This window comes from Oncorhynchus kisutch, linkage group LG15, assembly GCF_002021735.2.
Source record: "Oncorhynchus kisutch isolate 150728-3 linkage group LG15, Okis_V2, whole genome shotgun sequence".
In the NCBI taxonomy this organism is placed as follows: Eukaryota; Metazoa; Chordata; class Actinopteri; order Salmoniformes; family Salmonidae; genus Oncorhynchus; species Oncorhynchus kisutch.
The window spans coordinates 34,551,191-34,565,086 of record NC_034188.2 but is presented as its reverse complement, the minus strand read 5'-3'; the positions used below and the strand labels follow the sequence as shown (position 1 = coordinate 34,565,086).

General features: G+C 41.5%; 1 protein-coding gene across 1 annotated transcript in view; it reads left to right on the top strand.

Annotated features, from left to right (window-relative positions):
- The window catches only part of LOC109906020 (polycomb group RING finger protein 3), a 32,669-nt gene that overhangs the window by 2,593 nt on the left and 16,180 nt on the right, over nt 1-13,896 (top strand). The window contains exons 2-6 of the mRNA XM_020503660.2: nt 8,765-8,868; nt 9,197-9,314; nt 9,876-9,972; nt 12,931-12,986; nt 13,353-13,463. Of these exons, the coding sequence (XP_020359249.1) occupies nt 8,854-8,868; nt 9,197-9,314; nt 9,876-9,972; nt 12,931-12,986; nt 13,353-13,463 (397 nt within the window). The 5' untranslated portion in view covers nt 8,765-8,853. The remainder of the gene's footprint in view (nt 1-8,764; nt 8,869-9,196; nt 9,315-9,875; nt 9,973-12,930; nt 12,987-13,352; nt 13,464-13,896) is intronic.

Here is a 13,896-nt window from a genome sequence, read left to right as displayed (position 1 = left end):
ACTTGCCAATTTGAAAGTGGTAATGTGAAGGCTTTGTGAAGCAATTCAAGTAACCCAATCCCAAATCACCCACTATACCCTACGTCCTATATTCTTGTGGATGTCTGAGAGGAGTACATTTTCAGTGTGTCACTTATAACTTATTACCCCGTTATTGCCATGTTATTACCACTTTAGTCTGTGTTGTACTGTAAAGTACTGTCCTAAATTCTGTAAGGATACATTTCAACTGTGTGTTAGATGGGCTTTCAGATGGGCTAAAAATGGTCAAATTAAGAAGGTTTAGGCTGTGTTCATGAACCGAATAGGCAGTGACTTGCTTATGTAGTGCCACTGCCAACCCTCATTGTGTAACGGCTGTTAGTTAAGGTTCCGTTTTAGGATTTGTTAGTTTACAACTAACTGCCTTTTAGTCTTACGTCTGAATATAGCTTTGTGATTAGAAGTCATTAAAATTCCTAGTTTTTGATGTGAGGTGAAAGTTGTATTTTTCAAATGTGTTTTTTTGTTGCTAAATCTCCAAATCGGAGACTGTTGCTGCACCGTCCCCCTTCCACCTCACGCATAGTGTCATACCTATACCAGCCCCCCCTCCCCCATTCCGACAGTATATATTTTAGTTGAAAAAATACAAAATGTACTTTATGTCAAGACTCCAAGGTATACATTTGTTGCGATAATGCAAAGGTGAAAACAAGCATGCGCTGAGGGATCGCGCCATGAATCCCTGATAGAGCCTAAAGGATTTGGGAACGTTATCGAAATCCACGCTGAAGTACAGAGGCAGTGGCACCATACACATTTTGAGAGCATTGTTATAGACTGAACATGTAGTTCCTACGTGTAAATTACACTATGCTGACAATGTGGACATCCTCTACAAGACACATTTAAAGACACATAGGCCTAAGCCCAGTGTCTCTGAAGAGGGCCTCTAGCTATCTAGCAATGCCATTCAAGGGAAACCCAACCGCTTGACCAAAGTTCACCTTAACCGGAGGAATGGTTATCGGTGTATAAAACAATAATAGTTGTTCCTGATCGGTGATAGTGTCTAGTGTAAACAAACGGTGATGGCTGAAGCTTTGTTAGCTGAAAAGTTGTTAGCTGTGCTTCTTAGTTAATGAAAGACAACAACATGGCTCAACAGAACCTGAAGGATCCACATTTCCTTGTTTACTCCTTATCTCCTCCTCTGTCTCACTCCTGTTGCGGTAGTCTGATGCAACTGCTGCTGCTGCTGATGATAGGGTTTATTCACAAGCTCCTTGACTATGTGTGTGTTCCTGCGCACTACCCAAGATCAATTTGTCTCAATCTACAGCAGTCACTGTCCATTGCATTACCCAGTACCTAAACTGGCCAGGGAATCAGCTAGGGCCTAAACGCACTACACTGTTTGACAAGTGTGGTCAATTCTGAGGATTTCCTCATGCTAGTCCATGTCATATTGCGTAAATGTTTCTAGCTGTGTTCTACCAATCAGGCAACTCCACTTCACAAACCAAAATGGTCACACCATTTTCATAACTCATTATTCCGATTTGGCCACTGCATGACACATAACAACACATAAGAAGGCTTTCTGGCATCTCATCACATTAGTGCAGCTTGCTTCACATTTGAACACTTGTTTGGTCTGTCTATCCCTTTTGGCACCAACTCTCATTCATGAGTCAGTTGGGACCATCAGAGAGCATTTAGAAGAGTAGAATAAACAGTGTGTGTGTGTGTGTGTGTGCACGTGCACCCGTGTGTGTGTGTGTATGTGTGTTTGAAGTGAATCCAATGCATCAGCCACAACAAGAGTGTTCTCCTCCTGGCTGCCTCTGCTGATACAGGCCTCAGTATCCTACTCCCAGGCTGTCGCCCAGTCTACACTGGACCCAAACACTCCACTGCCCACAGGCTGCCAACAGGGGCTCTTTGTGCCTGTGTGTCTGTGTGTGTGTTTGCATGTGTGTGTGTTTGTGTGTGTTGCCCAATTTCAATCGAGAATTTACCCCAGTGTTTTACCCAAAGGCTCAGACTTTTCTGTTTCCGTCTATGCCTGCCGGCACCCGTGTCTCACTGGGCCATGACTCCGGCAGACCTGCTCTAAGTTGGAGCCAAGGCAAGGCCCTGGGTACTTTTCAGCTTTCATTTACATAACAAAGGCTAACTGTGAACTTTAACACCTTCTCACAAAGTAACAGTCTTGAATGATGGAGAGGTTGTTGATTCTGCTCGCCACAACTCTTTAGTGTCACACCTGATGGAAACACAATAAAATACTTAATTCTTACTTTAGAATATGGTGGTGGACCTTTGATGTTTTGGGGCTATTTTGCTTCCATTGGTCCTGTGGCCCTTGTTAAGATCAACAGCATCATGAACTTGACCCAGTACCAGGAACCCCGTCCATTCAGCCAGCGGAGTTTTCTGTCCATCGTGCTGATGGGAAGAAAGAACTCTTAGAGAAAAATAAAGTAGGGTGGGTTTGTTTCATGATTAACAACACATGGTGTGATTGTAGTAAAGTACAGGAACTCAATACCTTTTGTTCTCCCGATCTGGAATACCTCACCTTCAAATGCCGACCGCATCACCTTCAAAGAGAATTTTCTTCGGTCATCGTCACTGCCGTGTATATTCCCCCCCAAGCCGACACTGCGTCCACTCTCAAGGAACTACACTGGACTATGTTCAAACTGGAAACCGCATATTCTGAGGCCGCATTTATTGTAGCTGGGGACTTTAATAAAGGAAATCTGAGGAAAATGCTACCGAAATTCGATCAACACATCTCCTGTTCTACATGTGCAACATGGACCCTGGATCATTGCTACAAGGCCCTCCCCCAGCCTCCCTTCAGCAAATGAATGAAGCAAAAGCTTCCATTCTGCTCCCCCCCATTTATAGGCGGAAACTTAAAATAGGAAGCTCCCGTGTTAAGGACGATTCAACGTTGGTCTGTCCAATCGGAATCTATGCTTCAAGATTGTTTTCATCACATGGACTGGGGTATGTTTCCTGTCACCTCTGAGAATTGTATCGATGTATACAGTGACTCGGCGATGGGGTTAATCAATAAGTGCATAGAGGATGTTGTTTCCACTGTGATGATTAGAACTTATCTAAACCAAAAACCGTGGATAGAGGGTAGAGGTCGACCGATTATGACTTTTCAAAGGCGATACCTATACCGATTATTGGAGGACCAAAAAAAAGCCGATACCGATTAATCGGCCGATTTTTATACATATATTTAAATGTCTTTTTCTGAGCAATTGTATTGGTATAACCTAATATAATAAGTAAACGTTTTGGAGCATTCACTATAACTCAGTATTTGTATGACTTATTTTAGTCTTTTTTGCTCATCTTTTTAAAGGGATCCAATCATTCCGTACCCCACTGTATATTAGGCATAGCCTTTATTTGTTTTTGCCAAAATAAAGAAAACACTGGAGTAAAAACTCTAACTTTAAGCACCAGCTGTCAGAGCAGCTCACAGATCACTGCACCTGTATATAGCCCATTTGTGCATAGCCCATCCAACTACCTCATCCCCATACAGTTATTATTATTTTTTGCTCCTTTGCACCCCAGTATCTCTACATGCACATTCATCTTCTGCACATTTATCACTCCAGTGTTTAATTGCTAAACTGTAATTATTTCGCCACTATGGCCTATTTATTGCCTTACCTCCTCACGCCTTACCTCCCTTATCTTACCTCATTTGCACACACTGTAAATACATTTTTCTATTGTATTATTGACTGTATGTTTATTTATTCCATGTGTAACTCTGTGTTGTTGTTTGTGTTGCACTGCTTTGCTTTATCTTGGCCAGGTCGTATTTGTAAATGAGAATTTCTTCTCAACTGGCCTTCCTGGTTAAATAAAGGTTAAATAAAAAAAATATAAATAAATAAATGAGGCATACAAAGTATATTTAAAGCAAGTGATTCCACACAGTATAAGGTGCTTCCACACCTGATTGATTGCAAAGTTAAACAACCATACAACTCACAAAGACTACCTTTAACAATTTCCACTGAACATTTTATAAAAAATACATTTACTCGAAGAACAGTGCAAATGTAAAGTTTGGTAACAGAATGACAGTAAAATCTCCCTCGTTTTTATGTGACCACATTTTCCAAAAACTCTTAAATATTGATTCCGAATTAAGATTCAAAGATGCTTTGCTGAAAGAATAGGGTGTCAGATATGATATGACACCTTGAGTTTGAAAAAAGATCTCTTTTGATTATTGAAATACAGTAAGTGAAGTGGATTAACTCCCGGTAACAATGTTTCTACTGGTGTCTTCGCCCAAGACGTTAGTGAACATTGTCCAGTTGTTTGTGTTAGAGATGCGAGAATACAAAAATCTAAGCCGCGTGTCATCACAAAGAGGAACTTTAAAAACATCAGTGAACAGGCTTTTTAACATTCTTTATTTTAGTCACCTTGATTGTATTTCAGCTATCCCTGAACCTGATTTAGCTTTCTGCCTTTTTGAAGATGTCTTCATTACTATTGTGGATAATCATGCTCCCTTCAAAAAATGAAGGGTTAAAGGTAGATCGAATTATTAGAAGTCATTTATAAAAGAGATGATGCTTTAAGCAACTGAGGAATGATGGTGTAATCCCAATCAGAAAGGCTAAATCTGATTATTATGTAACCACTCTTTTGGATTGTAATGGGAACCCGGTTAAATTCTGGAAAACTGTCAAATCCCTGAAGGGTTCTACTTCCTCCTCTCTGCCACAACAAATTAATTCAGACACTGGCCTCATTACGGAAAAATATGCTCTCATTGATGCATTTAATCACCATTTTATTTCAGCAGGCTATCTCTTTGAAATAACTTCTAAGTCTATTCACAATGATATTGTGCTGGATACTGATAGGGGAAACTTGCTGAATGATCAGAGAAATGACAGACAAAGCTTTTCTTTTAGGCTATTTACAGAAAAATAAGTACCGGATGCTTTACTAGCAATAGATAAGAAGGAATCCACAGGGGCCGATTAATTGGATCCCGGTCTGCTTAAGTGTAGCGCCCATCGTTTTTTGCTCAAAACCCCACATTTTTATTTAAAATTGTTATCAGGAAATATTCCAAAAGTATGGAAATCAGCTCTTGTGCTGCCACCCCATAGGGGCGGGGATAGTAGTGATCTTAAATTGGTAAATATTTTTTATCCGAGAAATCTATACGCTCTACCCTCTGTAGCACCCTGCCGTCAGATGCCGAGCAGTTTCCATACCAGTCCGTGATGCAACCAGTCAGGATGCTCTCGATGGTGCTGCTGTAGAACTTTTTGAGGATCTGAGGGCCCATGCCAAATCTTTTCAGTCTCCTGAGGGGGAATAGGCATTGTCGTGCCCTCTTCACGACCATCTTGGTTTTGTTGGACCATAATAGTTTGTTGCTGATTGTTGATGTGGACACCAAGGAACTTGAAGCTCTCAACCTGCTCCACTACAGCCCAGTCGATGAAAATGGGGCGTGCTCGTCACGCCTTGTATACACAAGTAATTATGACTAATAAACTCAATTCAGAAAGGTTATGTGTTGCAGTAATGAGAAATGACAAATACATCTGTTCAATTACATTTTAAATGTATTTGTTTTCAGTGTTATGCTTAACTCAGGCCTTTTCATTTGGTTAGCAATGTAAAAACATATTAGCAATTGATTTGTTTATTACTTTTTGGGACATTGAAACTATTATGGTAATGAGAATTTTTTAATTGGTAGTTGTGGAAATTGTGGTAAAATGCATAGTATCTGATCAATAAACATAACAATAAATATGAAATAGATACAGTGCCTTCAGAAAGTATTCACACCCCTTTATTTTTTCCACATTCTGTTGTGTTACAGCCAGAATTTTAAATGGATTAAATTGAGATTTTGTGTCACTGGCAAACACATAATACCGCATAATGTCGAAGTGGAATTATGTTTTTAGATATAAAAAAAAACGAATTAATAAAAAATGAAAGCTGAACAGTCCTTCCAACACATCACTGAGTACCACCCTTTATATGGAAGCACTAGAGGTAAACCTGGTTCTGTCTGCTCTCCAACAGACACTGGGAGACAAATTCATCTTTCAGCAGGACAATAACCTAAAACGCAAGTCCAAATATACACCGGAGTTGCTTACCAAGACGACATTGAATGTTCCTGAGTGGCTTGGTTACAGTTTTGACTTAAATCTGCTTGGAAATCTATGTCAAGACTTGAAAATGCCTGTCTAGTAATGATCAACGACCAACTTGACAGATTTATATATTTTTTATATTGTGCAAAGCTCTTAGATGCTTACCCAGATGTATTGACGAAGGGTTGTGAATACTTATGTAAATAAGATATTTTTATATTTAATTTCCAATAAATGTGCAAAAAAAAATCTATGAACATATTTACACTTTGTCATTATGGTGTAGATGTGTGTAGATGTGTGAGAGGGGAAACAAAATTCACACTGTAACACAACAAAATGTGGAATAAGTCTATGGGTTGAATACTTTCTGAAGGCACTGTAAGTAACCACAGATCTTCATTTTAGTGATCCAAGAGGAATTATAGTGCCAGTTTTGGGATGTTTTGTCATAAAAGATCAACGTTCTCAGATTCACGATCTGCAAAAAAAATAAAATAATGTGACGTCCTGAGAGGAACAGCCTTATTCATTAGCGCTGCCGATACACCATAAATATTCTGAATTGAAAAGAGCAATTTAAACACCATAGCTCAACACTAATTTCAGAGGTTACAGAGTACCAGCTCCAGCGTCAATCACATTGCATGTGCATTAAGGAGGACAATAGTTATAGGCTTAGTTCATGCAGACCAGTTTTTGACTGGCTAGATTGGCTAGAGTGCCTTGCCAATGGTGTGTCAATGTGATGCACGGAGTCATCCTGTGTCATGTTGAATGACTGTTCCTTCATCAGGAACCTGCAGGCGTTTGGAACCAAACCTTCATTACCGTCTTCTATTGTAATGGAAAAGTTGTCACCTTGATTATGACAGTTTATCATCTTAGCAACTTTGAATTGTCGCACATTCATTAATGAAGCACTCTTGTTCAGTTGTCTCTGCAAGCCATCCCATCTGAAATGAAATAAATCAAAAACAATGGTCATGGTGATTGACTTTCGAAGGAACATTACAATGCACACACCATCACTGATAAAAGGTGAGCCCATTGAAAAAGTGGAGGAGTACAAATACCTTGGGCTAGTCATTGACAACAAGCTGTCCTGGGATCAGTGTACTGACGCAATTTTTAAGAAAGGCCAACGGAGACCGTATTTCCGACGGAAACTGCACTTTTTTAAGGTTGATCTAACCATCATGGTTCTCTTTTATAAAGCATTCATTGAGAGCATTCTGTCCTACTGCTTGACCCGCTGGTTTGGGAATATCAAGGTTGCACAGAAAAATAGGTTGGGCAAGACAGCAGTTTCTTTTGCACCCACCATGTGTCACGTCCGCAATGGTCATGTGAGGTGAAATGTGTATATAAGCACTCAGTGTGCTTGACCTGACGAAGATCCGTTTCGGATGGAAACGCTGTCAATAAAGCGGTGAATTGGGAGCTTTAACAGTGTGCGGCTCTTCTTGTTCTGTACTAGTATTCTTTATTAGCCCAGCATTTATGTTTTTAAGGATGTGCGTAGGACCACAGACGTTTCTATAAGGCAGGTTAACACGTCCTGTCAACACACTTGCAAGTGCTCTGCAACTGAATGCACTTGTTCAAGTCGACAGTGTGGCAACTGTTACAACAACTCTGATACATGATTTTGGATGCAGCCCAAGTTTGAACCCAAACAGCGCAGGCTAGGGTTCTAATACATCCGCAGCAGCTCTCCTTCACTCATCTCAATGGAGTAAGTGGGCTGATTTCATGATCTGATGAGCAGACAACAGCACACAGGCAGGCTCTTATTGTCCAAGACAGAGTAAAAGAGAATGCACATTTAGGATCAAGAGGCCAAAAAAAAAGTGGTGGGAGTAGTGGGAGCCAAGTCGAAGAGGGTTTTCGGGCTCACAACTCCAAAGCGGTCTGCCTAGAGAGTAATGACTCTCTAGGCCCATGTCTAATGGATTGACTAAGTACTGCAGTACGTCGTTCCTTGAGTCATGTGGGGACACCACTTTTTCTTGTTTATTTTTTAGGCTTTGGTGGATTGTAAGTTACTTTAAATATGTCTCTGGTTCTTATTTTGTTACATTAATTCAGGGACGTCTCCTCTCCATACAATGGTCTCATTGTGTAAATGTTGTCTCAGATGTTTCAAATATGAATGGACTTTTTACAGTAGCAATGGCATGTGCAGTCAGCACTTCCCAGTTTTAATTGAGTTCTGCAGAGCAGTGTCTCAAAAAATGGTGGGTCACTGCCTACTCCTAAGAGTTTGCGGTTCAATATAAGCCTGAGATCAGACAGATTTATTCTCTTCTGCAACATTCGTCTGGTTTTAGGTTAGTTCATGATTAGGCTAAGGCTAGAAAAGCCTCTCCAACTCCTGTCCTGGAGAGCTACTGGGTGTGTGCAGGCTTTTGTTCCACACTTGTAGCACTGCTCTCCAGGATAAGGGTTGGAGGACCCTGGGTTAGAAACACGGTTTTATTCATCTGGAGGGTCTTTGTTGGCTCATCACGGCACAAGGAACTTTGGGGCATCACCACTGCTGTAGAGCACAATGAATTCTGACTGTGTTGTTGTCTGTGTTCTCCCTTTAGCCACATGAGAGGGCATCCATGATGAGGAGCTAACACCACTGCGTGCCTGCAGGAAGAGACGTGGCTGCCAAATCATCCTCAGTCAACACATGGCGTCATTAGGGGTAAGCCAAAACAAGCATCCACCGTGAATAGAGTTTTATGTCTTTGCCTCTCTGTCTGTCTGTATCTCTCTCTCTCTCTCTCTCTCTCTCTGTCTGTTTCTCTGTCTGTTTCTCTGTCTGTCTCTCTGCCTGTCTGTCTGTCTCTCTGTCTGTCTGTCACTCTCTCAAAAAAGGTACTCTGCATAACCTTGAAACCAATGAGTTGTACAGTTGACATGTGTCTTTATCCTGCATTCTTTTGTCAAAAGTGAATTGAGAGGTTACCCTTAGAACGTGCAAAATACACAGAACAGAACGACTCAAATTGTTTTGTCCTCCTTCTCCACAGAACCCCGAGATGCTAACCAGGAAGATCAAGCTGTGGGACATCAACGCCCACATAACTTGTCGCCTGTGTGAGGGGTACCTGATAGACGCCACTACTGTCACGGAGTGCTTGCATACCTGTGAGTACCTGCTGATGACACAAGCATGTACTCATACTCCGACACACATCATTCACATATTAACACGGATCATGTACCTTCATGAGGGCTTCGTGCATGTGGCTTCATAATGCAATAGATATTTTTGTTGTCTCATTAAAGTTAAATTGTCATAACGATCAAGCAACCCCCCACCCACAAAGTAGGCCTAGTTGTACTGGAGACAAGAGAATTCTTGAGTAAATGTCAGCAGCAGCGCAAGTAATGTCAGTCATGCCCTAGAGGGCGCCATTGTACCATACGTGGAAAGTCCCAGTTGACCAAATGTCAATGTCGAGTGGAGAGCTTCAATCGCAATCCTCAGGTTGGAAATGACTTTCTCTCACACCCCCCTCAGAGATGAAACAGAGAGACTCACATCATGTCCGGATAGCTATCGGACACATCATAGCGAGGCTGGTCTCTCAAAAAAGCAACACTTTTTTTAACAACACCAAAAGATAGAACAAGATACCCGTATTGCTTATCATGTGATTGACATCTCTCTCTCTCTCTCTCTCTCTCTCTCTCTTTCTCTTCCAGTCTGCAGAAGCTGTCTAGTGAAGTACCTGGAGGAGAACAACACCTGTCCCACGTGCAGGATTGTCATTCACCAGAGCCACCCACTGCAGTACATCGGGTCAGTAGGCAGCCTGGACACCAAACCATATTCCCCTTAGCCGCTCAGTTGTTTCATCAGTGTGCAGAACAGAGAGCCACCACTACGTGGCAGCAGCACTGTCCAAAAACAATACCGTCGAAGGAGATGGGCGAAAACAAAACAACATGAATATTCTAATTAAATAAATACATACATGCATATTTGCTTAAATGCGCATGTGCGCACACACACACACACATGTTTGTTTTACTACGCTGGTGGGGACCCAACAATTGATTTCCATTCAAAGTCCTATTTTCCTGAACCCTAAACTTTTTTCTTGTGGGGACCGGTGAAATGTCCCCACCTGTTTGAATGTTCCTTTTTATACCCTCCTTGTGAGGATTTCTGGATAGTCAAACCAAACACACACACACAAAGTAAAGGGACTGTTGTCCATCTGCCCTATGAGGGCTTGTGCAGTAGTGTCTGATTAATAGTACAGCCAATGGGGATGTTCGCCAGCCTAAATGTCTACCAGCTATTTAGTCATAAGCATTTTGCAGCCCAGAAAAATGTCCCCATTTGGATGGAAAAACCCAATTTCGAACACATTTTGAAATGCACTGCTCTCTTCATTTCCCTCTGAGTAGTTGTTTGCTCAAATGAAAATAAAAAGCGAATAAATGTGCCAAACGAAAACATTTAAACAGATGTAAGACACATCAAAAATGTTAAAATTCGAAACATAAAACAATTAACAGGTTCAAACTAGGTGTGAGAGGCGGAGATATAAAAATTAAAAAACAACGAGTGCTGCTACTACTACGGCCTGCTGCCGAGAAGATGAAAACACAAGCATTCTAACAATATTTCAAGTCATACATCATTTAAGGGTTATTATAAGCTTGTATGCACTTATCTTTAGTGTTTCAAGATTAATAAAACTGGAACGATTCATAATAGGTCAACTAGGAGTAGCCAAAATCATCAACGAGCATTAGGTCATCTTTCAGATGGTGTATTTAAGCGAAAGCTAATTGAGCCTCAATCTATCCCCGCACTCCCGTGCACCAAGGGCCCTGTCAATAAGGCGTCAGCGCTCGCTGTGTTTGGGGCGAAGCAGAGTTTGGCTACCGCAGCGGTAAGCGGTCAGCTCTCACCTGCCTCAGGGGGTGGTGAAAATCAGCTAATTATGGTCTTGAGCGCAGGATAGGATAGAGTGAATGACCTTCACTCTAGACGGCTCACACACCGCTGAGTTTCGCTAGTCACACTGCAGGCCCAGGTGTTGCAGTACAAAGTGGGCGTCACAGCTGGGTAGTGGACAAATGCGCGGTGTTTTGATGTCATTCATGCTGTTATATGGTAAACATGGGAATTTTGAATGTCAAGAAGCATGTGCTTGCTGACATTAAGGAAGCGTATATGTTTTGTATATGCTGTGGCAAGAGAAAGTATGTGAACCCTTTGGAATGACCTGGATTTCTGCATAAATTGGTCATAAAATTTGATCTGATCTTCATCTAAGTTACAACAATAGACAAACACAGTCTTATTAAACTAATAACACACAAACAATTATACATTTTCATGTCTTTATTGAACACACCGTGTGAACATTCACAGTGCAGGGTGGGAAAAGTATGTGAACCCTTGGATACTGGTATATAACTGGTATTATAACAGGTTGACCCTCCTTTGGTAGCAATAAATTCAACCAAACGTTTTCTGTAGTTGCGGACCAGACCAGCACAACGGTCAGGAGGAATTTTGGACCATTCATCTTTACAAAACTGTTTCAGTTCAGCAATATTCTTAGGATGTCTGGTGTGAACCGCTCTCAAGGTCATGCCACAGCATTTCAAATGGGGTTGAGGTCAGGACTCTGACTGGGCCACTCCAGAAGGCTTATTTTCTTCTGTTGAAGCCATTCTGTTGTTGATTTACTTCTGTGTTTTGGGTCGGTGTCCTGTTGCATCACCGAACCTCTGTTGAGCTTCAATTGGCGGACAGATAGCCTTGCATTCTCCTGCAAAATGTCTTGATAAACTTGGGAATTCATTTTTCCCTCAATGATAGCAAGCTGTCCAGGCCCTGAGGCAGCAAATCAGCCCCAAACCATGATGCTCCCCCCACCATACTTTACATTTGGGATGAGGTTTTTATGTTGGTGTGCTGTGCTTTTTTTTCTTCACACACAGTGTTGTGTGTTCTTTCCTTCCAAACAACTCAACTTTAGTTTAATCTGTTCACAGAATATTTTGCCAGTAGTGCTGTGGAACATCCAGGTGCTCTTTTGCGAACTTCAAACGTGCAGCAATGTCTTTTTTGGACAGCAGTGGCTTCTTCCGGGGTATCCTCCCATGAACACTATTCTTATTTAGTGGTTTACCTATTGTAGATGTTAGCATGTTCCAGAGATTTCTGTAAGTCTTTAGCTGACACTCTAGGATTCTTCTGAAACTCATTGAGTATTCTGCGCTGTGCTCTTGCAGTCATCTTTGCAGGACAGCCACTCCTAGGGAGAGTAGCAATAGTGCTGAACTTTCTCCATTTATAGACAATTTGTCTTACCGTGGACTGATGAACATCAAGGCTTTTAGAGATACTTTTGTAACCCTTTCCAGCTTTATGCATTAGCCTAGGGGTTCACATACTTTCCCCAACCTACACTGTGAATGTTTAAATTATGTATTCGATATATACAAGAAAAATACAATAATTTGTGTGTTATTAGTTTAAGCACACTATGTTTGTCTATTGTTGTGACTAAGATGAAGATCAGATCAAAAGTTTTGACTAATTTAAGCAGAAATCCACGTAATTCCAAAGTGTTCACCTACTTTTTCTTGCCACTGTATGTAAATCATTAAAGGCAAAATTTCCAAACAAGACACAGAATAAGCATGGTACCACATGTCATCAGCTATTAGTGATAATAAACGTAGCATTGTCAGATTTGTAATTTTAAAAAAAAATCTCTCTCCCCTTTAGCCATGACCGAACAATGCAAGACATTGTCTACAAGTTGGTGCCGGGACTACAAGAGGGTAAGTGTCTCACTTTGGTTTCTCTCCTTCCTGGTCCCCTCACCAAAAAATGAAATATATATATTTGAATCTGCCCATATACATTTCCAAACCAACCCCAGTTCGCCTTGAATCTTTTTCTTTCAGTGAGATTGGGGCTGAATGACTGAATAACAAACATCCCAAAGCACATAGCCCTGAAATATCTATGAAGGATTTGACTTTTATTGATTTATCTGACAGACTGTAATGAGAGAAATCCTACTCCATACAGTCTGCCATCAAATTTAAAGAAGCCCTAGTGACAGTTACCTTCAGCCAAAGTAAGGCCCTAATTCTCCCTTGTGTCTCTCTCTCTCTCTTTCAATCCCCTTTCCCCTCCTGCAGCGGAGATAAAAAAACAAAGAGACTTCTATCAGAAGCTGGGAATGGAAGTGCCCGGGGACATCAAAGGAGAGCTGTGCAGCATGAAACAACATCTAGATCCTCAGCGCAATGGTACGGTCCACTCTCGCCCGCCAGAGCCTATGCACACACACCTTCCCCCCCTCTATTTTCCCTACTTAGTATCACCTCTTTCCTGGATTCGGCCCAGGCGAATCAAAGTGTGAAAGTGACGGCACCTGTAAAGCACGGCGGCGTTGCGATCCAGCCCGACAACGAGGTGTAAACGCATGCCCAGAGAGTCGTCGCAGAGCAGGCCTAATTGGTCGCTCAAAACCCTTTCTGATTTCTTGTAATTAATACTCAAATGGAAGTGGAACTGCTCTCGCCCCCCCGTTGAGCTGAGCTGTGGCTAACATCCTTATGAGGTCGTTTAAACAGAATTCTGGCAGAAATGGAACCCTTGTCAACACTCACTGCCCAGCAAAACAGAAATAGTGCGGAGCTTGTTGGCTAACAACAGGTGACAGCTCCGGCTCCTAGATAT